Raw genomic sequence first — 26,723 nt, 5'->3', positions numbered from 1 at the left:
AGGTTTATCAGTTTCTCTTCAAGACACTTTTCATTTATTAATTCATAAAGAAACACAACAAAATAACTGAATTATCTGTGACTCAGGTTTAATGTGTTTTTGTTAAAAAAAAACGATTGTATTTTTTGTTGCACGACCTGGGCTCGATTTCACAAAGAGTACGAACCGATCTTAACAATTTTGTATTAATCTTAATTGCTTAGCAAAGTGTGATGTCACAATACAAATAATTATAGTGATATTGACAACTCATCTTAAAAAGAATCTTTTTAGTGCTTTGTGAAATCGAGCATTGGACTAAGATTGATATTAACCCCTTGTGAAATCAGGCCCTCCTGTAGCTCACAACAGATTTGGTAGACTTTGCTTGTTTTTTTCTAGTAAAAAAAAGAAAAAGTTAAGACTCATCCAAGAATTGTTTGCACCAGGGTTTTGAAAAATGTATCCCACAACTACCTCAACCCCCCCCAAAAAAAATACAAGGGAAAACGGGAAAAATAAGATTCTATTTTACCCCATCAGGTTTTTGTTTCTTCATCATAGCAAAATACACACCACCAAACTACAATGCTTGATGGAGATATAGTCAGACGGCTTTATGATTTACTGTGAACACAGGGGACCAGACAGAGACTGCCACAGTGTGATAAAGATTTATGGATATGCAAACGTCATGCGACTACGAGTGTCCGTTGCAACATGGAACACTCTCCTCTTCACTAGAAGCAAGACCTCCATCGTATTTGCAACCAAGAGTTCCTGCATGAAGAAAAGAAGACAAGAGGCAAGGTTTAATATTTGGGGGGTCATCTGAGAATAATGTACCACTGCCTAATAAAGATACTCACAAATCATAATTTGTTGTTACTAATAAAGAACCAATTTAAATTACATGCACTTTGTGTGAAACACATAATGATGACGTTAATCTCTCTCACACGATGAAATAGGTGCTGGTAGGGTTTTCATAATAAGATGAAAAAAAAGTTTAGGGCTTGTGTTAACACAAACTCAAACTGTTTATGTTTTGTGAGTGTGTGTGAATTTTAAAAGCTAAACCAAAAAGAACATTAAAATGTAAATTTTAATTAAACTTCTGGTTTGAACAGGAAGCGAGGTCAAATCAGGTCACCATCAACTATAAAAAGTGTTGATCGATCAAGTTTAAAAGACAATGCAAAGACCAACGTTAGTGGAAAACAATTCTCAAATTAGCCTGAAGAAACAAGGGTACAATACAAGACTGCTCAGAACACCTACATGTATTTAAATTTGAGGTTAGAAATGAACAAGAGGAGTTCAGACTGCAACAACCACAAATGCTCGTTTTCCCAGCTTTTGGAACAGTCATATTTTGCAATAGCAGATGTCTTCATTTCGTAAAGGTTTGCAGCCAAACAAATAAGTACAACACTATGAGAATTCCATGCACGCTTGATGAATAACTCAGGCCCAGCTTGATCCTCACCTCAATTCCAGAATAGTCTCATCATCTGTCGACACATTCTCCTGCTGATTCATCAAAGCCAACCTAATGAAAACAATAAACAAGTGAAAACAATTTAAAAGTGAAAACAATAAACAAATGAAACTAAGAAAGAAGTTTAAACAATACAATCAGTTATTGTATCTGTATTGCTAACAAACACAACTGAAAGAATTTTATCTTTAAGAGGAAAAGGCCATTAGAAAATCTTCAACTCTATGTCTCCATAAAATTCCAGGCCAAAAGATCAAACTTTGGGTACAGCAACAAATCTTGTTTATTGCTTATAACATGAGAGAGTAACCTGTTGAATAAACTTGAGACATTGTCGCTTGTCATGTCTTTGTACCACAAGTTCACTCAAACAATTCTACATTTCTTACAAGATTTTTTCAAGAATCAAATTAATAAACTTTAGTATCAAACTTTAGCGCCAGTTACACTGCAGCGATACCGAAAATTATAACGATCACGGTGAAAGAGAACGAATTCTATTGGTTTAACTGCTCCGCGCAGAATACGTGCACGCTTATTCCACTGATCAGGGTGTGCATTGTTATCGAGGCCAGTGTGGCCGGGCCTTTACACCTGCAAGTATAGCACTCAAATTATATTTATAACAAAAGATAAACTCACCATTCATTAGGCATCAGTAACTGGCAAAGGTACAGTTCATCCTGGACTGGCTAACCATACCTTACAAAACAAAAATTTTTTAAAATATTTAAAATGTGTTAGTAAAATATCATCAAATATTTCAACCCTAATGCAGATAATTATTGAGGAGATTTAAACAAGAAAAGTTAGTTACAGTGATTACTATGAGTTTGATCATGTTCAATATGCAATTTCGAAGACAATTCTTAAACAAAAAAGAACTTCAAGTCTATAAGGTTAATGTCAAGACAATGAGAATATTTACAATGTTACCATCTTACAGACTTTCCTGTTCTAAATGTTTCCAACCAACTTCTTTGTCCAATGACGAGATTAAACTTTACAAGCAATTCCTTAAAACAAAACACACCATTTTAAGCGAGAAACAAAGGCTTTGAGAAGTAGAATACTAAAGGGCACATGTTTGGTATCTGGATAATGTTAAACTGTAAAATAACTGGTCAGTCAGATGGAACAAACATGCATTGCTATTCACTGTAGCAATTGTGCCATTTTTATATCATCCTATTTGTCCGCTGGCAGTGAAACACTACTAAGCGTTGCTGGTCAATATATATGCCACAAGTAACCGAGCTGTTGATCAAGCAGTGAATAGCAGATCTCAGTGGGACTGAACTATCAGTAGGTTCAGGTTTATGTCCTTTTGATGCTTCTCCAATAAACCCAATCCCTCTGTTAATAAATTGTATCTTTCTTTACAGACATCAATTGCGGTGTCTAATGAGGTAGCACACAATAGGTTTGGTTGTTTGCAATACAATACCCACTTAGAGAGAAATACAAACTTCAGATGCTACACGAGTGTTGCTCACCGACACATCGGTTAATACTAGTTTGTCTGTAGCACTCTGTCAAGAGTTGCGATTTAAGACGTTGAATTCGGGAAGATAACACCTGTTTCTAACGGGCGAGGTCATTTTCAAACGGGCATTTGAAGGGGCATCAAAGCCAAGACCAAGGTAGCAGATGTCATGGCGTGTGTAGTTCCAGCCCTGTCTATGCCATACTCTTTGCCTTTTTGCTTTGTTTTACTTTGTAATTTCAAATTTGTATTGTCGCTGCATTGATCCATTCTTTATTTCCTGTACATTTTTAACGAGAAGGCCTAAAATAATCAGCCACACTGGATGGGTTAGCCCCATAAAGATGATTGTAAATACAAATTCAATTTTATAGAAGTCTGGACATCATCAGAGTCTGTCCATCTACAAATCCCACTTAATACTTAAGTACCAATCTTACAGAATTGTAACCTAAGGACAAAGCCAAGAAGTCGTTTCAGTTGACTTAAGTTTAGTGCAAGTCTTTCAGAACAAAGATGATAGTTATCAACCTACATCTCGTCTGGCATTTCTTACTGATACTCCAGTGTATAAAATGTCCACAAGTTGATTTCTCATAGTATTACAAATTATAAGAGGGGACAAAAATGTCCTTTTGTCATTTAGTAACATGTAGATATTGGCTTACGGAAATTGTTTTCAAGAATGGTTTCATAGGATTCATGATAGATGATAGCCTTCCATCCAAATCATTTGCCAAATAAAGACAGTCAATTTCTATAATAGAATAATAGCACTCTGCACCAACGACGTCACTTTTGCTGAAAATACCAAGCTTTAAGTTGAAACATTCCACTTCACCACATTTTGATGCGCCAAACTGCACTAGTAGTAAAGCCAGTGCACATGAATAAAGGTAAAGGACATACGTGTGAGCTTGTTAGTGTGATTGACACACTTGTCTAAGATCCCGGAAAATTAGCTTATATGTTTAGCACTTGCGGAGTGCTTCTTCTTTCTTCCTTAAAGGCAGTGGACACGATTGGTAATTACTAAAAGTAATTATTAGCATAAATTCTTACTCGGTAACAAGTAATGGGGAGAGGTTGATGGTATAAAACATTGTAAGAAACGGCTCCCTCTGAATTAACATAGTTTTCGAGAAAGAAGTAATTTTCCACGAATTTGATTTCAAGACCTCAGAATTAGATTTTGCAGTCTCGAAATCAAGCATCTGAAAGCACACAACTTTGTGTGACAAGGGTGTTTTTTCTGTCATTTTTATCTTGCAACTTCGACATCAATTCAAATCTCATTCAAAGTGAATTTGAAAAGGATACATTTTTCTTTCTGAATTAATTTTTGTAAATATAATCGCTGGTTAGGCTTCACTTTTCCTTCTCACTTTTCTGTTGTGCCTTTAGTTCTTTTTGACATCATGAATTAGCCGCAAGTATACTGCAGAGATGGGATTTGCATTTTGGATGACAAATCTCAACAAAACTAGACACACAAAAAAGAATACATGTGCATGTATCTGATTACCAAACCTTGTTTTGTATAACAAGGTAAACAAGCTCCATTACATTGACAGGTGCCTTCATCTATTGTCTACTATTGATCTATAAACAACAACTAACAAGTTACATCACACCAAAGGAAATTAATTATTGATATTTGTCGATTATTTTACAAAACATAATGAAATGTCGGCAGTTTTCACCTTGTTCCAAATGCCATCATAATACACTCGCATCTTTGCCAATGCCTCCAACACATATAATTTGCCAATAGATTCCAAGTGCTGTAACATTTACGTGATAATTGTCTTTTAAAACAAATACATTATACTTACCTGCAGCATAGCTCTGCATTAAGAACACAAACTAGAGTAATATCTTGAGAACTATCTTGAGAACTATCTTGAGCTCATCTCCTGTACTGTCGATGCTGATTACTTTACAAACATAGCAACGTTCTATTGTAAAGAAACTGGGGTTATCAAAATAATTTCCTCATCATTAGTTTCCCCACTCCTTCTCAAGGTAGACCATCTATTCGGACGAGTATGGAATCCCAGATAACCTAACCCCTTCTCCCCCCTTGGACAATCACTGAAATGCCATTGTGAAAAGACTACTTTTATGAAAACCAGCTGAACTATTTTTCTCGTAAATTCTTTGTGCACAAAAACATTCAGTCTAAATATTTTGCTATGCAAAATTGCGAGATGAAACCATTCCCAGAAAACTTGTCAATATTTGGGCACTTGAATATTTATTTAATGGTCAAATGGAGATTTTGTTGGGGTGATTTGCAACACCAAAAATGTGCGAAACATGAAAAGAGTATTTTTCTTTCTCAGAAAATGTTGATGGTTTGCACTTATCAACCACCCTGCATAGGATTTGAACTGCCTCTAGCTACCGGGCAACCTCGGTAGTCAAGAAACTGCTTTAGACTTGCAAGGGTCGTGGGTTTGAATCCCACCTGAGTAATGCCTGTGATATTTTTTTTCACAGGACTCGGGAAAGTACTGAGTATACAGTGCTAACACACATCGCCGTATAACCAAAATAAATATTCATTATCCCTGATGCAAATTGAACATCTATTATAGACCACCTAGCAGTCATGTGTTTATTTTAGTAAAACTTGGAAGTTTAGGAAAGTCTCAAGTATTGACTGGTGCCTTTCTTTAAATCCAAGACATTTAAGTTAATTTAATGACTGCGCTACACACTAGGAAGATCTTAGCCATTTAGAATGGTGGATCCTTTTGTCGAAATTCAGTTGGCTTAATTTTTTTTTTTTTAACTTACCGAAAAACATGAAGGAAAAATAAAATCGGCACCCCCCCCATGAAAAAAAAACAGACAACTTTGAACGAGCACTTTTACAAAATGAAATAGAAGACCACTCAGCATTCCCATAGCATCCCCTTCTGGAAAAAGATTTAGAAAGAAAAGTGTGTAGTAGGTACAACTTGCTCGATCACATTTGACAAAAGCCATTTTCCAGATGCGTGGTCAACTTACTTAACAAGATGCTTGATATTGAACAAATTCTTTCCCCCAGTCCTTGGAAATTGCATCCCCTTGTTCTGTCCAGAGCTTGAACGATACGAGTTGACCCCATGTTAAGCATCGAGCCAAGAATTTGGGTTGTAAAATGCATACATGCAGGTGTCTACGAGTAAATCAGTGTTCGCCAACTTTAATGGGGGGGGGGGGGGGGGCTGGGGCTTGTCGAGCATGAAGACTTTACAGGCATGGGTCTTGGGCCCACTTAAGGACCCAGAAAAATGTATGTGATCATGGTGATGAACTTTAAAGTGATTCCTAATGGCCACTTCCTTCTAACTTCTTTGAGTAAAGATCAATGAAATTTGCATTCAAACTCTGAAATAACTGAACTGGAAAACAAAAAGAGGGAGAAAAAACGTGGCAGAAGGACTTCAAACCTTGGTGGCACTTTTTAAACCTGGTGATCACCAAAGAAAGCTTGGATGTGCCCTTTTTATTACATGTTAGAGAACACTGAGTAATGATGATATAATCCAGTGAATGTTGCTCATTGTCATGCACCCCCCCCCCCCCCCGCCATCATTTGAAAGGTTTACAATTCATGATTCAAAGTTGCATCCGAGAACACAAGGATTGCAAATATTTAGACCCTGTCAGATCCCCCCCCCCCCTTAAATAATCAAGACTTGATCTCTAATGACTAGAGACTCAACCTTGATACTTGACTTTAAGGACACTACCAACAGTATAACACAAAGTTTATCCAGGGTGAGGCAAGGGATCAAGGAAGGGGGACAAGGAGGGGATGGATGAAAAGGGGGAGGGGATATTTCACAAGTCTTCTGTACTGGAATAGACTCGGGTTCTGGTAGCAAAGTCATTAGGGTGCATGTTCGAATGAATCCTGGTTATGACAGTCATGTCCAACAGCAAAATGCTTCGCTGTTATTTGCATCTTCACCCAAGGATAAAATGGGTACCTGTGTGAGCAGAGACAGTCCTTGTTGCACATGCTGCACTTCCATATGGAGATAATATGGTTCAAGGACTGAAAAAACTGGGGTAGTATTGTCCAAAGTAATGATTATAATCTCATAATTATAATGGCGTTATATTCAATTGTCAGGTGCCTTATTATGAATATTATGTCGTCTACAGCAGGGAGGGACATGCAACATACTAAGACTGTATCCCTTCACCCCCGCTCCCCCCAAGTAATGTTTTGTTTAAAATAACATGCAGTGAAAAAGAAGAACCTCACAAAACCTTTACACATGTAAGATATAACTTGAGCGGAGTTCATGATTTAAAATGACATTGACACACTTTTGGAAGGAACAGGCAGTAAATGTAGATTTTTTTTAAATTTAAGCTCAGAATGGCAACTTGTGTTTCGCATAAGCTCCATTCTGCTCTGATGCATGGTCAATCCATACTTAGCCATATGAGATATACAACAATGCCCTTCTTTACATCTTGGTTTTGTTTTGCCAATTTAATGGGGAAGACTTATGATGTAAAATAATAAACAAATTTCCAATTTAGAGCAACAAAAAAAGTTGCTTGCGCTTACCAACAACGACGCAAAACATTTTTAGTGACCAAACGTTTCCCTCCCCCAAAAAGTAATATTAGCAGTGTTGAATTAGCACTGCAAATTCTTAACTCCACGAGTCCACCTATGAGTTAGCCAATCACTGGTGTTCAATGGTTTAGTCACGTCCCACCAGGCCTGATACTTCAGGGAGGCAACACAGGTCATTCATTGCCTTGGTGCCCTTGAAATGTTCCCGTACAAATTTACTATTCCCTTATAGGTTGCCTTTTGGTTTACAAGGAGAAAATGCCTTGGTGCCCTTGCCCTCTCAAAAAACCAAGCATACAGGCCTGTTCCACCTTCCCACTTCTTAAACAATTTTTACATGGTCACTAATCCGCCCTCCCCAATCCCATTTTGATAGAGATTTTAAACCCTTCGGGTTTATGGTTCAAACTCATTCTCAGTAATGTTGTCACTTCCAAGGTATAAAGCTGTAGATAAAAGAAGTCACAAGGTTAGAATAAGTTGTTTACATACATCGATATCAATAATATGATCAACTAAATTAGACAGGCTTTATCCTAATAAGCTTCTTTCCATCATAATCATCATTTAGCGGTCGCAACAGAGATTCCATTAAAAACGTCGTGCCCGAGGTGTTTATCCCGTATTTTCACACTATATTTTTTAATTCATGATGTCACTTTTCAAGAAAATGTTTGGTAAAATACTCAAAAAAGTTTACCATCTTTCAAGATGTTTGTATGTATTCTTATCATTTAAGAATACATTCAAATAGTAGACCCATTGCATAGACCACCATTGCTGACAATAAAAACTACTCCAGTGGGTAGGGGCCACACATAACTCGCAGAAAAGAAAACGCCTTCCTTGGACCTCAGTGAGGGCGCTGTTTAAGATTTTCATGTCATATTGCACAGGGTCCATTCTTTGTTTCACTCTTCCAGTATATCCCTAAAACGTTGATCAAATACAAAAGCTTCTTGATAACTCAAGGGGTGCAGTGTTCATTTGGGCAATGTCTGCACTGACTCACAAGCTAATTTCCTTAGGGTTAAATATGATTATGTCTTTGACTCGCTTTACACAATAGCTTTAATAAATATCAAGATAAGGCACCTTATTCAACAGTTGAGAAATTAAATGCCTGACATAGTGATGTTTCTTGTTTTCAAAATGCTACATCTTACATATTATGCAGTGGAAAAGGCACAACTTCAGAATAACAAAATTATTATATCAGTATTGTATACGTCTTTTGCTTCCGCAGTCATATACAAAGATGAGGTCTCATTCAGTTTATAACAGTCCCTTGCGCCTCAAGTCTAAAGTAATAAAGGACAGTACTTAAGGACTAAAGGAGTTATTTAAGTACAAAAGCACAGCCTCAGGACTTTGCATGATATAACCCAATGCAGTTGCGCATTGCATTTAGCTAACACATGGTGCAACAAATGCATTTCTGTATGTGTTTTGTTGCAAGTCAAAGCTTAGCGACACAAACATACTTACAATAACAAAGTCCTCAAAGATTTCTTTTAAACATGGCATACAAAGAGGCTGAGAAAATTATTAACACAGCTTGGGAAAATTCCAAGAAAAACTTGTCATATTATTACAAAGTAAGATTTTTTAAGACCTGAAAAATGCAAGTTACAACAATAAAAGTATGGTCTGCTAGGTCTAGGTGCTATCCTTGTACACATCACCTTACCACTGCAGAACATCAACAGTGGTCGTTTATTATACAGAATACCTTCCTTATGCTTGGGTTATTCCATGCGTCTCTTATAGTTTATTGATCGCACTCTGGTAGATAGATCGATCGCACTCTGGTAGATAGATCGATCCTGGGTTCTCGCTGAAGCTCATTGCAACACTTGTATAGAATCTGCCACCTGTAGTTACACCTGTTATGATCACCTGTAAGCTTTGGGAGTAATTGATAGTTTGGCTAGGTGAAGAATTACAAGGGGGAAACTTAAGACGGTACAGTCAGACACAGTCATAATAGCATTACGCAACCCTCTCAGTACCCATATCAGGTTTTAAACAACACAAAACTCATGGAATTAAGGTGAGGCTAAGTCTTATTCTAGTACAGACTGGTGCCTTTCATACCAATAACTGTTGTGTAAGGATACTAATGGCGAGTGTCTGGAATCCAACAGCAGTTACAAGTACATTATAATGTAAATATGCAAATTAATCAGGTAATTATTTAAGGCAAAGAGTTGAATGATGAAATACAAAGACAGTCAGAATCTATTAAGTCACAAGTTCAGCAGACACCTACCAGGATTTTCACGATTGTTGGGCAAACTTGTTTATTCCTTTTTTGATTAAGCCAGTATTTGTGATCTTTCTCCAACTACTGTGTCTAGTTTTATGTGTTTGGATTCATGTAAATTGAGCTGATTTCCAAAGAACATTTAGTATTTTAACAAGTACTTATCAAAACACAATCTTCCCATAATAAATTAAAAGTTGGTTTACAAAATGTATGCCATGAAATTGTTCATGCTTTTTTTTTTAACTCTACAAATTAAAATGGAATTTCAAAGGCTCATGTGTTCAGGGGAAGAAAACAGCATTTGGAAGATGCCATGTTAAACACTTGGAGAAATGTTTCAGGTCAGGCCCTTAAAGCTGTGGGAAGGAAGTCAAAATAGAAGAGCACCAGTTTAATTTGTGGGGCACTTAAGAATCAATCTTCTTTTGAATTAACACCAAGACCAGTACATGTACCCACACAAAATTACTACAAAAAATTGCACATGGAAAGGGGGCTCAATAAGTCTTTGTGCCCCTTTCTGCCAAAATCTTGTCATTTGTTTTAAAATGCTGATGAATTTTTTATCATGTGCGGGTTCCAAATAATCAACTCTGCTGGATGGGCAACTGTCATTAAAGATGGTTTTAAATAAATGGGGAAAAACATTGGTCCTATTTTTAAAAGGCACAGATAACCGAGTACAAAAAGTGTCCACAAATAATCACCAACTTTAACAATACTTACATCAAACCATTTAACAGTGCGCAATTTTAAGCCGATTGTATTAACTGCAACTTTTGATTTCCTTTTCCTGGACCAGCGTCTTCATCCATGGCATCAGTCTTAGATCAGTAAATTCACATGGTGAAGTATGTCTTATTGTCACAATTCAAAATGGGATCTGGTTCACTGACATCAACAGTATAAGTAGGATGCCATATTAGGGTAGTACGATCACAGATACTTTAGCATGACATGATGAAAGGCCCTACGTCTGTAGAATCACATCAGCTGAAGCCAAAACATCAGGGGCCACATGGTCATCCAAACAATACTTTGATGAGTTTTTTAACTCTCAGTTGGTTATCTTGTGGATGATCTTGTGTCCTCTTGATGTTGTCTTATCACTTACAGGGTCCAACTTGAAGAAACTTCTTTGTAACACACGACAGACACCCCCACCCCACCCCACTCATTTTTATATTTTGGGGGGAGGGCTGGACGTAGGACAATATTTTTCCTATGTCCGCTTTTTCATCTCAAGATGTACAAGCAAAGAAATAATAATTCCCAGAGTTACTGTTCAAATCTGGTACTTTTGAGGGGAGGGAACGTCCTTACTATTTTAGATACTTTTGAAGATGCCCCACTGGTAGGTACTTAGTGGTGGTTATCAACCCTACTTTGAAAAAGATTGCTACTGAAAAAGAAACATTGTTTTTGTTTCATTTGCTCAATGAAATTCATAGATGTCATCTTTATAGATTTTGTTCCTATTTGTTTAAATTCTCAAATGACACTGTTATTGTTCGGCTTCTTGTCACAAGTGTTCTGCAAGAAAGTTTTTGATGTTTCTGGTACTGGTATAAATTTGAATACCCCTTTAAGTTCTAGTTTGAAAAGGTAACCATTCACAGTTGGTAAAATATGTTGCATAGATCTTTTCAAAACTACAACATGGATTTGGCTTCAGCCAAATAAATTTGATCAAAGAAAAACAATTTGTTAACAGAAGTCCATCACTTTCTGTGGTTATTCAACATAAGGCATCTCTTTGAATGCAAGGATGCAGCTGGACGGTAGTTTTGTGTGAAACTCGGCATGACTTGCTTGACGATCAGAAATAATGTTAGGAGTTCCCATTTAACATGAATAGAAAACACTGACCAGCCTATCTGGCCAATCAAGACATTCTACTGTAACCTGTTATCTTTGGCTATGAGTGCTTTGGAAAACTTGTGTCCAAGCAGTAAGGTTGCAGTTTGGACCCAAGTTTGTCTTTGCTGCTAACAAACATGTACATGTATCAATAATGTATTGTTAGTGAAATGAATCCAACAAATCCATACTGCTCTGGAATTGCAAGATTCGAATCCCACCCGAGTAACATGCATGTGATATTTTTTCACAGGAAAGTACTTAGTATACAGTGCTAACACACATCGGTGTACGGGTAAAAAAAAATTTTAAAAATAAAATCCATACTTATAAAATCTTCAGGACAACACAGTTAATTTATTTTATAAAAAAAAACCATTTTATAAAAAAAAACAAATTTCAGCCTGTGGATTTTGTTCACAGGACTCGGGAGAGTACTGAGTACACAGTGCTAAAACACATCACTGTGAGAGTAAAAGATAAATATTATTGATTACATATCAGGAGAGTTAAAGATAAATATTATTGATTACATATCCAATATCGGGCCTGGAATTTCATCTCTAAAAGGGCAAGGCAATTTTCATTCTGCAAAGCGCACTTCCATTGAAAAATCTTAAAGTCACTGGGAAACTTTTGAAGGGGCACAAAGGCCGAAACTAGGAGCAACGCAGGGCAGGACAAGGCCTTTGTGTAATTCTAAGCCTGCAACATTGAGCCCTCATTGTTCTGTTGAAATGTGAAATAATTACTCTTTCTCTTTCGGGCTGCCTTTGGCATTCAAGTTCGAGCAAGGAATCATGTAACTATTTCTTGATCTCTATTTAGAATTTAAGTTGGATCAAGATTAAAAGTCTTCCTCAAAATATGAGAAAAACTAACCTGTAATTTTTTTTTTTAAATTCAATAGGCCATATGCAAAAGCACTTCCTTAAAAACATACTGCAATGCATCTTGGGAAGGAACCGAGTACAGTTAACAAATAAAACAAGCTGCCAAGATGGATGCTATGCTGTCATTTTTTTTTTTGGTAAAGCTGTGCAACGCATTGCTTCAAAATGACTGCGCACTATGATGGTTGCCTGTGTTGCTTGTACTCAGATTTCACCTGTAATCCTATGTGCACTAATTATGCGCACATGTATTATTGTATGGGATACTCGAACCGTTCCACATCCACTGGATGAAATCAGGCTCAATAATCAATCTTACAGTAACAGGCCTAAACTTAGCAAAGCTTCCTCCCACTTCTACAATCTCACCAGTAAGCCTGGGCGACTAGTGCGACTATTCACGACATCATTTACTTAAGAAACACAATCAAACATCAGTGAGACAATCCTTCGAACCTTTCAGCACAAGTTTTAGTATATTGCACCTGCGGCAGGCAATATGCAACAACGCATCTTGGGAATTAAAAATTAGTTCTTACTATTTGAGGCGGTGACTATTTGAGCTATATGTTTCTGTAGTCGCCCAGGCTTACTCGCAAGTTCATCTAAAAAAGCTGAAGGCAATTCAGAATATCCGTATACGATTAGTTGTCAATGTTGTAGCCACGGTGGGCGGTGCCGGGTGGGCCTGTCCAGAACTAACAAATTTCGCCCAGCACTCTGAGCAAAATACTCTCTGCTGCCCATCACAGATTTCCCCCAGATTGCACTTCACTAATGATGGCCCCATATCTAAACGTGAATAGTTATGTTGAACCACTAGCCCTTGATGGACTAAATTAGAGCCCACCACTACAATTGGTCTAGCTACAACACTGTTAGTCGTCGTCCCCCCCCCCAAAAAAAAAGAAAGAAATCTTCACGTGTTGTCATTATGAGCAGTGTCTTAAACAACAAGAAAAACAACTTTACAGCGCCCGGGTCAATTGGCCAACATGCAGGCCAGAAAAGATTAATGCATAGCTTTTTCACAGCCACCAAACTCAGTGTGTCTCAGATGAACAACAAATCATGTAATAACATGAAGTCTGGTTTCGCTAAATAAGGGTATCATAGTGTTGTGGAGAGGTTTTCAACTAGTGGTTTAATCCCAACTAGGCCTGGTTCTTGATAATTTTACCGAGACGAAGTCGGGGTAAATTATCAAGAACCAGGCCTCGGCGGGTTTAAACCACTAGTTGAAAACCGATTCAACACACTTTGGTTCCTATTCATAAATACCTTTTGGTAAAAAAAACATCAACACTTTTGGTCAAAAAGTAAAATAAATGCAAAAACTGTGTGCCATCTCAGAGTGCTTCAGACTTTGTTCTAGTGGTACGTGTACAGTTAGAATCTCATCCTGTGGCCACAGGCCTGGAATTTCATCTTTGAAATGGCAACCGAAGGGGTACCGAAGCCAAGGTCAGGGGCAGCAGAGGCCATTGCCTCCTTGGTCTGCATGTAATTACAGGCCTGTGTCCTGCATGTAATTCCAGGCCTGTGGCCAGCCATGATGCTTGTGTCCCTTAAAAGGTCCACTTAACCTTAAATTGCTGCTCTTAACCTAGGTGTATCAATGAGAACCTGCAAGGGCTGAGGCATTGTTTTGTTAGATTATCTCTCATAAAAAAACACAAGAGTTTGTATGCTTGAGATAAGTCTGAGGAAGGTTAAACTTTGCCTCAAGTTTACCAAGTATTACTACCGCACTCTAAATGGAGCATTGATCAGTGATTAATTCTGACTTCACAATGGGGCTAGGTTCCCCCAAATCATTAAAATAAAAGCAGGCCTGGCTGATGAATAGAAAGTATAGACTTTCAATTGATGTCGAGATAAAATTCAGAAACGTTTTGGGTTCATTTTGTGACTTAACGTTGGCCATTTCAGGAGATATTCTGGCACTTGTAATAACATCAAGCACTCAACTAGGTTTTATGCCGAGAGTATTCTCCCTCGCCTACACATCAGATTTAAGGTAGAGTTGGTCAAACAGACAATGTTTGTGCAATTTTTAAGGTTGTTATTATCAGCCTAATTATTATCACTACCAACAATGAGTGCGACATCTGTCATAACTTATTCATTTCATCGGAAACGTTCAAAGTAATCTAATGTGTTTTTTTGTATGAAGACAAACATTTCATCAATTGTTAGAATTGGAGTAAACAGAAAAGAAAGTAGCTACACAACATGGAGCATTTAGGAATAAAACAAACATGGTCACTGATTTGGTTGAACTGACATCAAAACTGTGAACTACAAGTATTTATTCTAACATTAAATGTAAAAGATACAGTGGTAAGAATCTGCAATCTGGGACTTGTTTAAAACAATTTATTTTAAGTGTAAACGGCAAATCACAATGAATCCATCCATTAAACCCCTAACAAACAAACCTTCCTGCAATAAACAATACATCATCCCAGTTTGTGTTGCCTCCCCCCCTAATTTAAAAAAATATATATGTATATTGAAAAAAACAAAAAAAACAAAACAACAACAAAGGATCCGTCCATTAAACCCTCACAAGGCGTTAACTTCCCACAATAAACACACCATCCCCATTTGTGTTGCCTCCCCCCAAAAATAAAAATATAACCCCAAAACAAAGGAACCACTTCATAAGTTTTTCTTCTAATCTAAAAGACAAGTCCATGAAATTTTCTTTAAAAAAAACAAACACCCACCCCTCCTATTGTTCCCTAAATTTGACTAACCCAAGATTTTATTTGTACACCCGGTTCATCCTTCAATAACCTCTCATGTGTGGACCCAACCAAATAACATGTCTCCTCCCAACTTATTCTCCTCTCACCCAACCCCCTAACTTTATAGACAAGTCACAACTAACTATGTGTTTAACCCCACCAAACAAAAGCCATACAAGAGCTTTTTTATGACACAATCATCCTATCTACAACTCTGCACTTAAACAACTTTTTAAAACTTGTGTCTGATAGTCTTATTTTTGTTCTTTTTAAATGATTTTTATGTTTTTAAAAGGTTCTTCTTACAATTTTGAAGCAATTAACAGCGCAGTGATCAAGTGCTGTGAATAATAAATCAAAACTAATAACTCGTTCAATTTTACAATTTGAACTGAAATTATACCGAGAGCTCAATAGACTTGAAAAATATTAAAAAACTGTGAACTTAAATAAAAAACAATTTTCAACAATGGTCTTATTCTCTTGCAGACAACATGTTTTTGTCGCATTATTTTTTTCCTTCTAAAACAAGTTCACGAGAAGCTTTTTAGTGTACAGTGACATCAATCAAAAACAAATTTAAGCTAAAATTTTGTTAAAACTTTTGGAGTTGAACACAAAATAGTTATGATTGATTATGACAAGAACTAAACTAATGTGATGAACACTAACATTTATACATGTACATGTTTATGGGTCTCTAATGGTGATTCCCAAGTATTTACAACCATGCATCTTAATCATTAAGTGGTTTACAACAACATAATATCACTTACTCACCACTAATTTATCAGATTTCACATGACTTTATAAAAAATATCGGAATCAAAGCTTAGTAGTGGCGAGCACGCTTAGGCATGTAATCATCACGTCTCTCACGTCGGTCCATATCACGAGGTGGAGGCCTGGTACGGATCTCATCTAATGGGCGCGGCCCTCCAGCTGATGCCCCTCCATAAGACCCACCACTCTGCTGGGGACCTCCCATTCCTCCTGGGCCTCCCTGGCCACGCCCTCCCATTGCCGGTGGTGCTTGTTCAAAGCGAGATTGGCGCTGGGGTATAGTACATGTCCAGTTAACAATAAACATTGTTTAGATTTCATACAATGTTTAGAAGTTTTTTAATAAAAGCATCAGGGGTTTGTGATATATGGACAGGTTGAGAATCCAATCAGGACGAAGAATGTTTCCATGGTTACGATGACATCGATGATAAAGTTGGTATCCATCATGCAAGGAGAAGTCACATTACCCAATGGGAGAGGAGAGATATAGGACATGGTCACGTTAGTAATAGTTCAGTGGCTATGATTCTTGGCGCAGCGCTGTGACTTCAAACATAAGCTATTTTGAAATAAACCCACTTGAACAGTGTTCAAACAGCGTTTACATTGGCCGTTGGCATATTGTAACAACGAAAAGGATTCAAAATTCTCAATGATCTGTTTTGTTAACTGATAGTGGAGGTACTGATTAGTTGCTTTTGTCATCTTAATATTTGTATGGAATTGCGTCTTGTTAATTTGAAGCCAAGTATGACATACCCCCCCCCCAAAAAAAAAAATCATCAAGGATCATATACTGAAAAGTATGGACTTGACTTGGACAATCACTGTTGGCGTCGTTCCCTCATATTTCCCAAGCTGGATATCTGTTTACCTAAAATAAGGCTACTCTTAGCTCTAATACAAAACTTGAAGATTACATCACCGTTTCATTGCTTCCTCTTTATCTCGCTGTTGTTGCACGTTTGGGGGGGGGGGTGTTTGATGAGAATTTTGAATCCTAATGTTACTTTTGTTAAAAATAGTCAACTTCATATTTCATATTGTATTGTCTCAATTCAAGGAAGAATGTCAATTCATGTTTTCAGGTAAACATAACTCAAGCATTTACGAAAATAAAATGAGAGTTAATCAAGTTTACACTTGAAATTGGCAAGCATAAAATTAATCTGGATTTCAAATAAGGAAAAAGGCACAACAAATCAAATGCATGATTGTTCAATACGAGCAATTCTTGGCAAAGTAATAAGAAAATCAAGTGTCTCTTCTTCAAGATGACCCTAGTAACTATTTTGGTCAGTAACAAGATGCAAATAACTTGTTTAATTTCAATCAAAACAAAAATAGCGCATTTACGAATATGGCTGCTACCTATTCAGAATAGCCAAAACACTGGACAATCCTCAATGACATTTAATATACTTTTTTTCTGTTAAGGGCTTTATAGATAATTGGAAATATACTGCTACTTAATTAATTGGTACTTGATAATGCACATGATCAGAACCCATTGATGATTTTAAACACGCTCATTAGTGGACATCGAAAAAATATAAGAAAACAAATTACCTGCCTTAGTTTACCAAAACTTATAACAATGCCACCCTAGTGTAGTACGAAGCTGTCTGGTACCAATTCAAGTCATAGTACAAAGCTGTCTAGTACCAAACCAAGTCGTAACACACAACTGTCTTGTACCAATTCAAGTCGCAGTACAATGCTGTCTAGTACCAATCCAAGTAGTAGTACGAAGCTGTCTGGTACCAATCTAAGTCGTAGTAGGAAGCTGTCTGGTACCAATCCAAGTCATAGAAGGAAGCTGTCTGGTACCAATTCAAGTCATAGTACAAAGCTGTCTAGTACCAAACCAAGTCGTAACACACAACTGTCTTGTACCAATTCAAGTCGCAGTACGATGCTGTCTAGTACCAATCTAAGTCGTAGTACGAAGCTATCTGGTACCAATCTAAGTCGTAGTCAAAGCTATCTGGTACCAATCTTAGTCATAGTAGGAAGCTGTCTGGTACCAATCCAAGTCGTACAAAGCTGCTTGGTACCAATCCAAGTTGTACGAAGCTGTCGAGTACCAATTCAAGTCATAGTACAAAGCTGTATAGTACCAATCAAAGTCTAGTACAAAGCTGTATAGTACCAATCCAAGTCTAGTACAAAGCTGTATAGTACCAATCAAAGTCATAGTACAAAGCTGTCGAGTACCAATCCAAGTCATAGTACAAAGCTGTCGAGTACCAATCAAAGTCATAGTACAAAGCTGTCGAGTACCAATCAAAGTCATAGTACAAAGCTGTCGAGTACCAATCAAAGTCATAGTACAAAGCTGTCGAGTACCAATCAAAGTCATAGTACAAAGCTGTCTGGTACCAATTCTAGTCGTAGTACAAAGCTGTTTAGTACCAATCAAAGTCAAAGTACAAAGCTGTCGAGTACCAATCAAAGTCATAGTACAAAGCTGTCTGGTACCAATCAAAGTCATAGTACAAAGCTGTCGAGTACCAATCAAAGTCATAGTACAAAGCTGTCGAGTACCAATCAAAGTCATAGTACAAAGCTGTCTGGTACCAATTCTAGTCGTAGTACAAAGCTGTTTAGTACCAATCAAAGTCAAAGTACAAAGCTGTCGAGTACCAATTCTAGTCGTCGTACAAAGCTGTATAGTACCAATCCAAGTCGTAACACACAACTGTCTTGTACCAATTCAAGTCGCAGTACGATGCTGTCTAGTACCAATCTAAGTCGTAGTACGAAGCTATCTGGTACCAATCTAAGTCGTAGTCAAAGCTATCTGGTACCAATCTTAGTCATAGTAGGAAGCTGTCTGGTACCAATCCAAGTCGTACAAAGCTGCTTGGTACCAATCCAAGTCGTACGAAGCTGTCGAGTACCAATCAAAGTCATAGTACAAAGCTGTCTGGTACCAATCAAAGTCATAGTACAAAGCTGTCGAGTACCAATCAAAGTCTTAGTACAAAGCTGTCGAGTACCAATCAAAGCCATAGTACAAAGCTGTCTGGTACCAATTCTAGTCGTAGTACAAAGCTGTTTAGTACCAATCAAAGTCAAAGTACAAAGCTGTCGAGTACCAATTCTAGTCGTAGTACAAAGCTGTATAGTACCAATCCAAGTCATAATACGAAGCTGTCTAGTACCAATTTAAGTCGTAGTACAAAGCTGTCCGATACCAATCCAACTAGTAGTATAAAGTAGTCTGGTACCAATCCAAGTCATAGTACAAAGCCGTCTGGTACCTATCCCATTGGGCTGTGTACTTAGTCAACATGGCCCTACTTTTTATTATAGTGCATCGTCTTAGAAGATATGATTACCTGGTGTAAAGCAGCTCAGCAAACTGTAAAACAGCAGGAATATTCGTAAATAAATGAAGAGCAACAGGCAGGCAGGCAGGCAGGCAGTATTTAGATGGATTTCAATACCAAACGCGAAAGTTACTAAATTTCTACTTGGTCATATAACACAGAAACAACATACAAGAAATACACTCATAAAGTAAGCAATCCTTTGTGTTACAGATTCTACCAAATACATGGACTTTTCGGATGGTCACTAGGGCCTGACAATTTATCTAGCAAGTCAAAAGACTAAATCAGTTCAAAATAAGATAGCCATGGGAGTAAAAAATCTTGTTATAAGTTGCACTGATCACTATTTATTAATAATGTAATAAATTTATTTATACGACGATTACATTGATCTCCCTTCAACGTCGGAAATGACTTCTTCAGTAAGCAACCTACAGTAGTCATTATTTTGTTCCTTTCATATCTCATTTTAAAGTTTACGCGCAAAAGACTGTGGCCCTATCCAAGGTCACACAACACAAAATACATCCTGTCTGATTGTGTTGTTTGTCCACGATTGTCTAGCGTCATCACCCATTGTCAGTTACACCTGCAATAATTTACCATGAAAAGCATACTACACAAAGTGAGAAGAACACAAGGCGTTGTGACAGCATATGGTGAAGGTCCGATACTTTATCTGGCCAACGTCTTAATGCCCCGGTCATTGCCTTGGTGCCAATTAAAAATATTCTAGCAGAAATTTAACTGCCTTGAACGAAGTATCAGGCCTATTGATTAAAAAGTCCCCCTTCAGAATATCTGAACATTGTTCAAGTCCCCCAAATCCCTCATCGTACAAGTTTGAAAAAGTCAATACTGCACAGCTACACAGGGTGTCCGCCATTACCAACCTCAATTTATTTCAAATAGGGTGTTAACACACATTGATGGACTTAAATGAACATGGGGTTGCAGTAAGACATAATCAACAGTGTCAGGACAGAGGCATCCAACCCATTATATATCTTATCATCACTAATCTAAACACGGTAACAGTCCCTATATTCATAACATGATGGTCAAATTCCATCGTCATTACTACTTTACAAAACACCTCCCAAGTTACAAACAGATTCTGATCATGTGCAAAACACTAGTACCAATTAACACTGCCCTCAACTTGTGCTTAATTAAATAGTCATGGGACGTCTCTCATTGATTATAAATACGGAAATAAATATTGGTCCGAGATAACTGTGTTGTTTTAACATAATCTTGAAGACTGTTGACCTCAAAGAGCAAATTGTGAGGTTCCGTGCTGAATTGTTGATCATCGCTTTGCTGTTTCTAGGCTGGATATCGTAGTCAGATGATGATTTGAATGTTTCCAAACAAGTAAATGTTACATCTTGACACTATTCAACAGATAAGCATTGCAGAATATGGTAGCTTACTGTAATTAGATACATAATCTGCATTGAAAAACAATAGTGAAGCAGTCTTCACCCCCCCCCCCCAAAAAAAACCCTAACATAAATGTGAAAAACACATGAATTGGTCATGATCCAATATGTAGTGATTGTAGTCAAAAGAAGACATAATTGAATTCCACTTGTTGCAACACTCACTTAACTTTTGCTGTATCATACACTCAGATGTTATTTTACATAAGCAGAAACAAATCCTTAGAAGAACTTGCTACTCAAACCCTTTCAGAGCTCTTTTGTTTCAATGACTTATCTTCTTTGAAATATTCCTTCAAGATTAAACGCACCATTTCACATTAATACGGGAGAACATTTTCACAATGTACAGCACTCAGGTAAAAGCGAAAGAGCAATTTCTGATCTTCAAGTGAATATATATTAATTATAAGAAAAATCATTGCATCCTTTATCCTTGTGAATATTAAGTCTAAAAAGGTGGGGTTACAATATTAATATTTCCGGAGATTGAGTGAAAGATGAATCATCAGTTCATTGCTGTAGGATTTAAACTTTGGCATGGTTGGAGTTAACAGTTGTACACCATGCAAACTATCTCTTAGGAGAGGTGTTGGCTCTGAACAGAGCCAGTTGGTCATTCTCAATGTTTCAACTAGTGTGCTGTAATTGTCGTCAGTTTGCTTTCAGGTGGTGTGATTATGAGATGGTGTGTTGCTTCATGTTAAGAGAAGTGGCCAATTTACTACTCTTTGGTAATGAATCGATGCACGGAAATAACATGGAATCCATCTTGATGTATCAACCTCACACATCCATAGACAGACTCTAAGATTATCAACTTGGGTTTCTGATGACAGGGAGTAGTACATGCTTTGATTGTACAGGTTAGACAAACAAAGGTTTCTGGTTAAACTTTCTTAATTTGAGAACTATATCTTGGAAGGGTGTGAAGAGGTAATAATGCCTGAAAGTTATAAGCCCAGGCAGTGGTCTGATTGAAACATATCAAACACCTCTGGACAAAATTTAAGTCAGCAAGTACTGTGAAGAAATCATGTATAACCATAAAAACCACGTAATTTCTGCAATATCCTCCAACAATGATTATTCTGCAAGGATTCTCTCCAGTTTGCTGTCTTCATCAAATCAAGACGCAGATATTAATTGAGTTTGACTTACCGATTGTCCTTGTCCAGGTCCCATCCTTCCACCGTTACCATTCCCTCCTGATTGACCTTGAATAGATTGAAGAGCTTGCAGACCCTGGCTACTCAGTAGACCTTGACTATTACCTGGTCCTCCCATACCACTAGCCGGATTGATCTGACCCTGTGGTCCATTGCCTCTCATGCCCTGATCATCAGAATAATAGAAGAGCTTTACAAATAAGAAACCCTGGTCATTAGACCTTAAAGCCATTATACACTTTCGGAACAGAACAAAAATTAAAAGTGCACAGATTTACAAATAACTTACAGGGTTTACAGAAGGTAATGGTGAAAGACTTCTCTTGAAATATTACTCCATGAAATGCTTTACTTTTTGAGAAAACATTAAAACAATATCAATTCTCGATATCGAGAATAACGGATCGAGAATTCCAGATTTATTTTAAACAATGTCATGACACGGCGAAACATGCAGAAACAAGGGTGGGTTTTCACGTTATTTTCTCCCGACTCCGATGATTGATTGAGCCTAAATTTTCACCTGTTTGTAACTTTTTATATATAAGTTGTGATACACTAAGTGTGGGCCTTGGACAATAATGTTTACCGAAAGTGTCCAATGGCTTTAAGCATTCTTTGACCATCTCAACTCCTCGGTAGTATACAGGACCAGCAATCTAAAGGGTCCACTGTATAACACCTAAAAAGTTTGCTCTAAATTGATCAAACAGTTCAATGATATTTTTGTGTGAATCTGGGCTACATTTCAAAGTTCAAATACAGAAAATTGGTCCTCTGAACAATTCTAATGTAAATTTCAAACCAAGTATTGTAAAGAGGCTGAACTATTTTAATATCACACAACTCAGCTATAAACAAACACCAAGTGAGGTATGATCTATCGACTTGCTCGTTGCATCTGTTCACAAAGCTCAACAAATGTTTCACCTCTTGCATTTTACCTCTTCCACCCTCAAAGCCATTTTATTGAGAAAAGTGCGAAATTATAATCATTAAAAATAATTTCTTTTCTTTGCAGAGCCTTACACAACTGAAACGATACAAAAGAAAACAACAGAGATGGTGCATACTTAGATGTTTAGAAGATGTTTAGAAGATGAAGACGCAGGTTTAGAGAGACTACCACCGCAACCATAAAAACAAAAAAAATGCACTCACATTAGCATGACGTACCATTTCATCAGCTTGACGCCGACGCATTTCTTGATGCATACTGACACCACCACCACCACCACCGCCTTGTTGCTGGCGACGCAACATCTCTTCCTGCTGCTGTTTCATCAAGACTTCTTCTCGTCTTCGCTGTTCCTCCCTCTGGTGCATCTGCTCTTGTCGCCTGTAAACCCAAACAAACCATCCATGATTAAGGTAAGATTTGACATGTTCTATACACCCTATCTTCAAATCTTAATTGGCAATCCTGTACCTGAGGGAGAAACCCTTTGCCCCCCCCCCCCCAACAGAAAAAATATATATAAAATCTGGAAAGATATACACAAATGTGTTAACGGAGAAATTACAGCTCCCCCCAACAAAATGATTCAGTTTTCCAATCATTGACAGACAAGTTTCCAGACCTGATTTAAGTCAGTTTAGTTTTAAACAGTGCTGTTAATATAAACTTGTATGACAAGAGTATTAGAATAAAATACAAAAAGGATTGTTCATTTAAAGCGATACATCTTAATAGTAAAAAAGAAGAAGATGGAATCAACTTAATAAAATAAAACAAAAAATTAACATCTTGTTTGCAAAATTTGGATTGCACTTTGAAATGAATCAAGAATTTACTCTCAAATAAATTCCAGCCCTAATTTATTAAAAACAAAAAATTAAACAAATAATGACACAGTATCTGATTATAAAACACTGACTTTAGCTGCATCTCCCTTTGAGCTTCTTCAAGACGATTCAATTCCTCCTGACGACGGACCAATTCTGGATGAGATGAAAAAAAAAAAAAAAAAAAAAAATGCATTACTTACTAATCATGCTAGAAGTAATCGATTTAATTAATCATCCGGCCTATTATTCCAAACACTCCTACATCCATCTTCTTGGGCAAGCTGGTAGTTTAAAGGGCTCAATACTTCCCAGACAAACAAAGGTTCCATAAATCAATTATTGGAGTATTTGAGCTATACAAAAATGGCCATACTCACAAGATTGCCTCCCAAGTCGAGCCTTTGAACAACAATTTTTGATATTATTCTATACGGCTCTTTTGTACTGACCATGACTATTACAAAGTCATGTTTGATGTCTAGAACAGGCATATAATTGTTTATTGGAAAAAAGAAGGAACAATTAATTGAGTACAAGGGCTGGCCTATATGTTCACAAGGTGTAGGCTTTAATGGGCATTTCAGGCTTTTTAATCACAATTTGTCTGATTTTCCCAGGGCAAAAAAAAAAAAAAAAAAATGTAAATCAGACTCTGAAGAATATTATGTGGATATAAGGACGCGTAGTGTAGGGTTTAGGAAGAACCTACCCTGCCTCATCATGACTGCTTGATGTTCATGTTTAATCATGTCCATCTCTCCTTCCATTTTATCTCGGTTGTCTTGTAACTTCCTCTCAAGTGTTTCACGTTGTTGTCTCTCAGAATCTTCCAAAGCCTTCCATCTGCACAAAAACAAGTTTTTATCAAAATCCGTTATCAATACACACAAGTACTTATTTAAGCATTCACCATTTCACAATAGTTTCTTAACCTTGCACAAGACCATGATATTTGTCTTACCTGTTTCCCCATTGGAACTCAAAGGACCCTGGGGAGGCAAATCTAGGTGGGTTCTCCCTCTCATGGTGATAGGCTTGATTCTTGGGCAAGTTCTTCTCAGGAAGTCCATCTTCCTCATCACGTTGCTCAAGAGGCTCCACAGAGATTGGGTTTGGAGATCTAAATAATACAAAATAAAGTCCTACATATTAGATTAATAATTCTCATTTTAAAAAGTTGGACAAACTTTCAAATCCTAGAAATCTTCCCTCAGAAAAAAACTTGCTCCTCATTTCACAACATAAAATTTGAACTTTGAAGCAATAAGCAACAATGAATAAAAAGAAATACAAGTATATATATTTCAAAACAAAAACCATTCGAGAGTCCATAGATCTCTGTGATTTGTTCATAGTTTACTAATCAAGTGAAAAACACAATCTAGAAATCTTACGAGGTTATTAAGAAAACGCCCTCTTTGATCCTTGTCAATGCGTTCTGAGCTCCAGGTTTCCTTGCAAACTCAACAATCCCCTCGGAGGTAGGTCGGCCACGATCATCAACAATCACAACTGCTCTCTCCACAACACCAAACTGTGAGAAAGCCTGTTCCAATAGCTCATTAGAAACACATGGAGGGATACTTTTGACTTTTAGGGCGGCACCGTGAGTAGCAAAGCGTACACGCAACATTCTGTTCTTTCTCATTGTGCCATCCAACTCTGCCTTGGCTGCCTCTGCATTGTACCTTGTGTCCTATGAATAAAACAAAAAAGATTCTTAAATTAGATTCATAATTGTTTTTATAAATTTTAATCATTAAAACTTACCAGTTTTAAAATCATTGAAAAGATATAAATTTGAAAATACTAGTTCTTGACGTTTGAAACTGTACGAACATTTGAACCATCATGCATTGCATTTTAATAACATAATTAGAAAAAAATCTGACAAAATGATTTCATAAGAACACCAAAACAGTTATGAAGGTCATTTGAAGTATTAAAAAAAAAAAATAGTAAGTCCCACATGTTTAAAAGTGTTTTGTGCTAGGCCTAATTGTAATTTGCGCACATGCTTGGGGTTGGGACAATTTTTATTGTGGAGTTTTCCAAATTCAACTCAACAAATGTGCCTTGAACTGAACATGTTGAAGAGGAAAACAGTTTTATGTGAAGTCTTTTTTCCTCACAGCACAGACTGTGGTTCATGATATTTTATTTCAATAATAGGATGTTCAAATCTCCAAACAAAGGAATTTACCAATCTGATGAAGCCAAATCCTTTTGACTTATTCAAGAAGACCTCGGAGATCTCACCATACTTTTCAAACAAGCCTTTGAACTCGTCCTCGGTCGTATCTGGAGTGAGATTTCCAACAAACAATCGACATCTTTGTGTGAACTTTTTCTCAGTTTTTCGCGTGGCAGATTCGACCATCATTTGGTCGTGATTGCCCCCGGGACCGCCGTGTCCCCCGTGATTTCCGGACATATGACCGCCAGACATTCCTCCGTCTCGTCGGTCGTGGTCTCGTTGATGATGGCGTCTGTTGTCACGATCACCAGATGAAGAAATACTAGATGAACCTCTTTCCATTGACTTGTTCAACTCTTGCTTCGTGTCTTGATGACTCGTCTTTGTAACCTTGGCTTCATCCTTGTTGTTTGGCTTCGCATTTGGCGTGGTGACTGCCGGCGTACGGGGATTATTTGCGGCAGCGACGTTGGGCGAAGGACTTTGGACTTCTTTTTTGATGGCTGGTCGCTGCGGTTGGTTCTTTCTGTTGTCGTAATTGCTTCTATGGCCTCCCCTGTACGGACGATCATTGCGACCACGATTCATTTTCAGCGATTTTAGGACAATTTTGAGAGAAATTGAACGGAAGATTCACTGCACATGCACACAAAGCGAATGACAAAATG

At 37.4% G+C, this 26,723-nt stretch overlaps 1 protein-coding gene across 3 annotated transcripts; it reads right to left on the bottom strand.

Annotated features, from left to right (window-relative positions):
* Window positions 1-96: 96 nt before the first annotated feature.
* LOC117296476 (paraspeckle component 1-like) lies at window positions 97-26,723 on the bottom strand. 3 transcript variants are annotated; one of them, XR_004519766.1, is made up of 10 exons: window positions 26,062-26,643; window positions 25,253-25,554; window positions 24,820-24,978; window positions 24,568-24,701; window positions 23,948-24,011; window positions 23,232-23,409; window positions 22,063-22,236; window positions 2,123-2,182; window positions 1,469-1,531; window positions 97-759 (listed from the first exon to the last, which is right to left on the bottom strand). XR_004519766.1 is itself a non-coding variant. In XM_033779422.1 (8 exons), the coding sequence occupies exons 1-8, from the start codon at window positions 26,641-26,643 to the stop codon at window positions 16,165-16,167; spliced, it is 1,815 nt and encodes a 604-aa protein (XP_033635313.1). In that variant the 5' UTR covers window positions 26,644-26,723; the 3' UTR covers window positions 14,852-16,164. The 3 variants fall into 3 exon arrangements, 2 of the variants coding, with proteins under 2 accessions (XP_033635313.1, XP_033635314.1); XM_033779422.1 differs by lacking the exons at window positions 97-759; window positions 1,469-1,531; window positions 2,123-2,182 and adding an exon at window positions 14,852-16,386 and having other exon boundaries at window positions 26,062-26,723; XM_033779423.1 differs by lacking the exons at window positions 97-759; window positions 1,469-1,531; window positions 2,123-2,182 and adding an exon at window positions 14,852-16,386 and having other exon boundaries at window positions 23,247-23,409; window positions 26,062-26,723.

Source organism: Asterias rubens, chromosome 11 (assembly GCF_902459465.1).
Source record: "Asterias rubens chromosome 11, eAstRub1.3, whole genome shotgun sequence".
NCBI classification, from domain to species: Eukaryota; Metazoa; Echinodermata; class Asteroidea; order Forcipulatida; family Asteriidae; genus Asterias; species Asterias rubens.
Note: the sequence above shows the minus strand (reverse complement) of the source record. Positions and strands in the feature narration are given on the sequence as shown.

Excerpts from the sequence above, each read along its gene's own strand:
- LOC117296476 (XM_033779422.1), bottom strand. The coding sequence starts at position 26,643 with ATGAATCGTGGTCGCAATGATCGTCCGTACAGGGGAGGCCATAGAAGC. Across the intron at positions 25,555-26,061 it reads GATTTGGCTTCATCAGATTG|GACACAAGGTACAATGCAGA; the intron begins GTAAATTCCTTT and ends TTTTATTCATAG. Across the intron at positions 16,387-22,062 it reads GACCTGGACAAGGACAATCG|CGCCAATCTCGCTTTGAACA; the intron begins GTAAGTCAAACT and ends ACTATACCCCAG.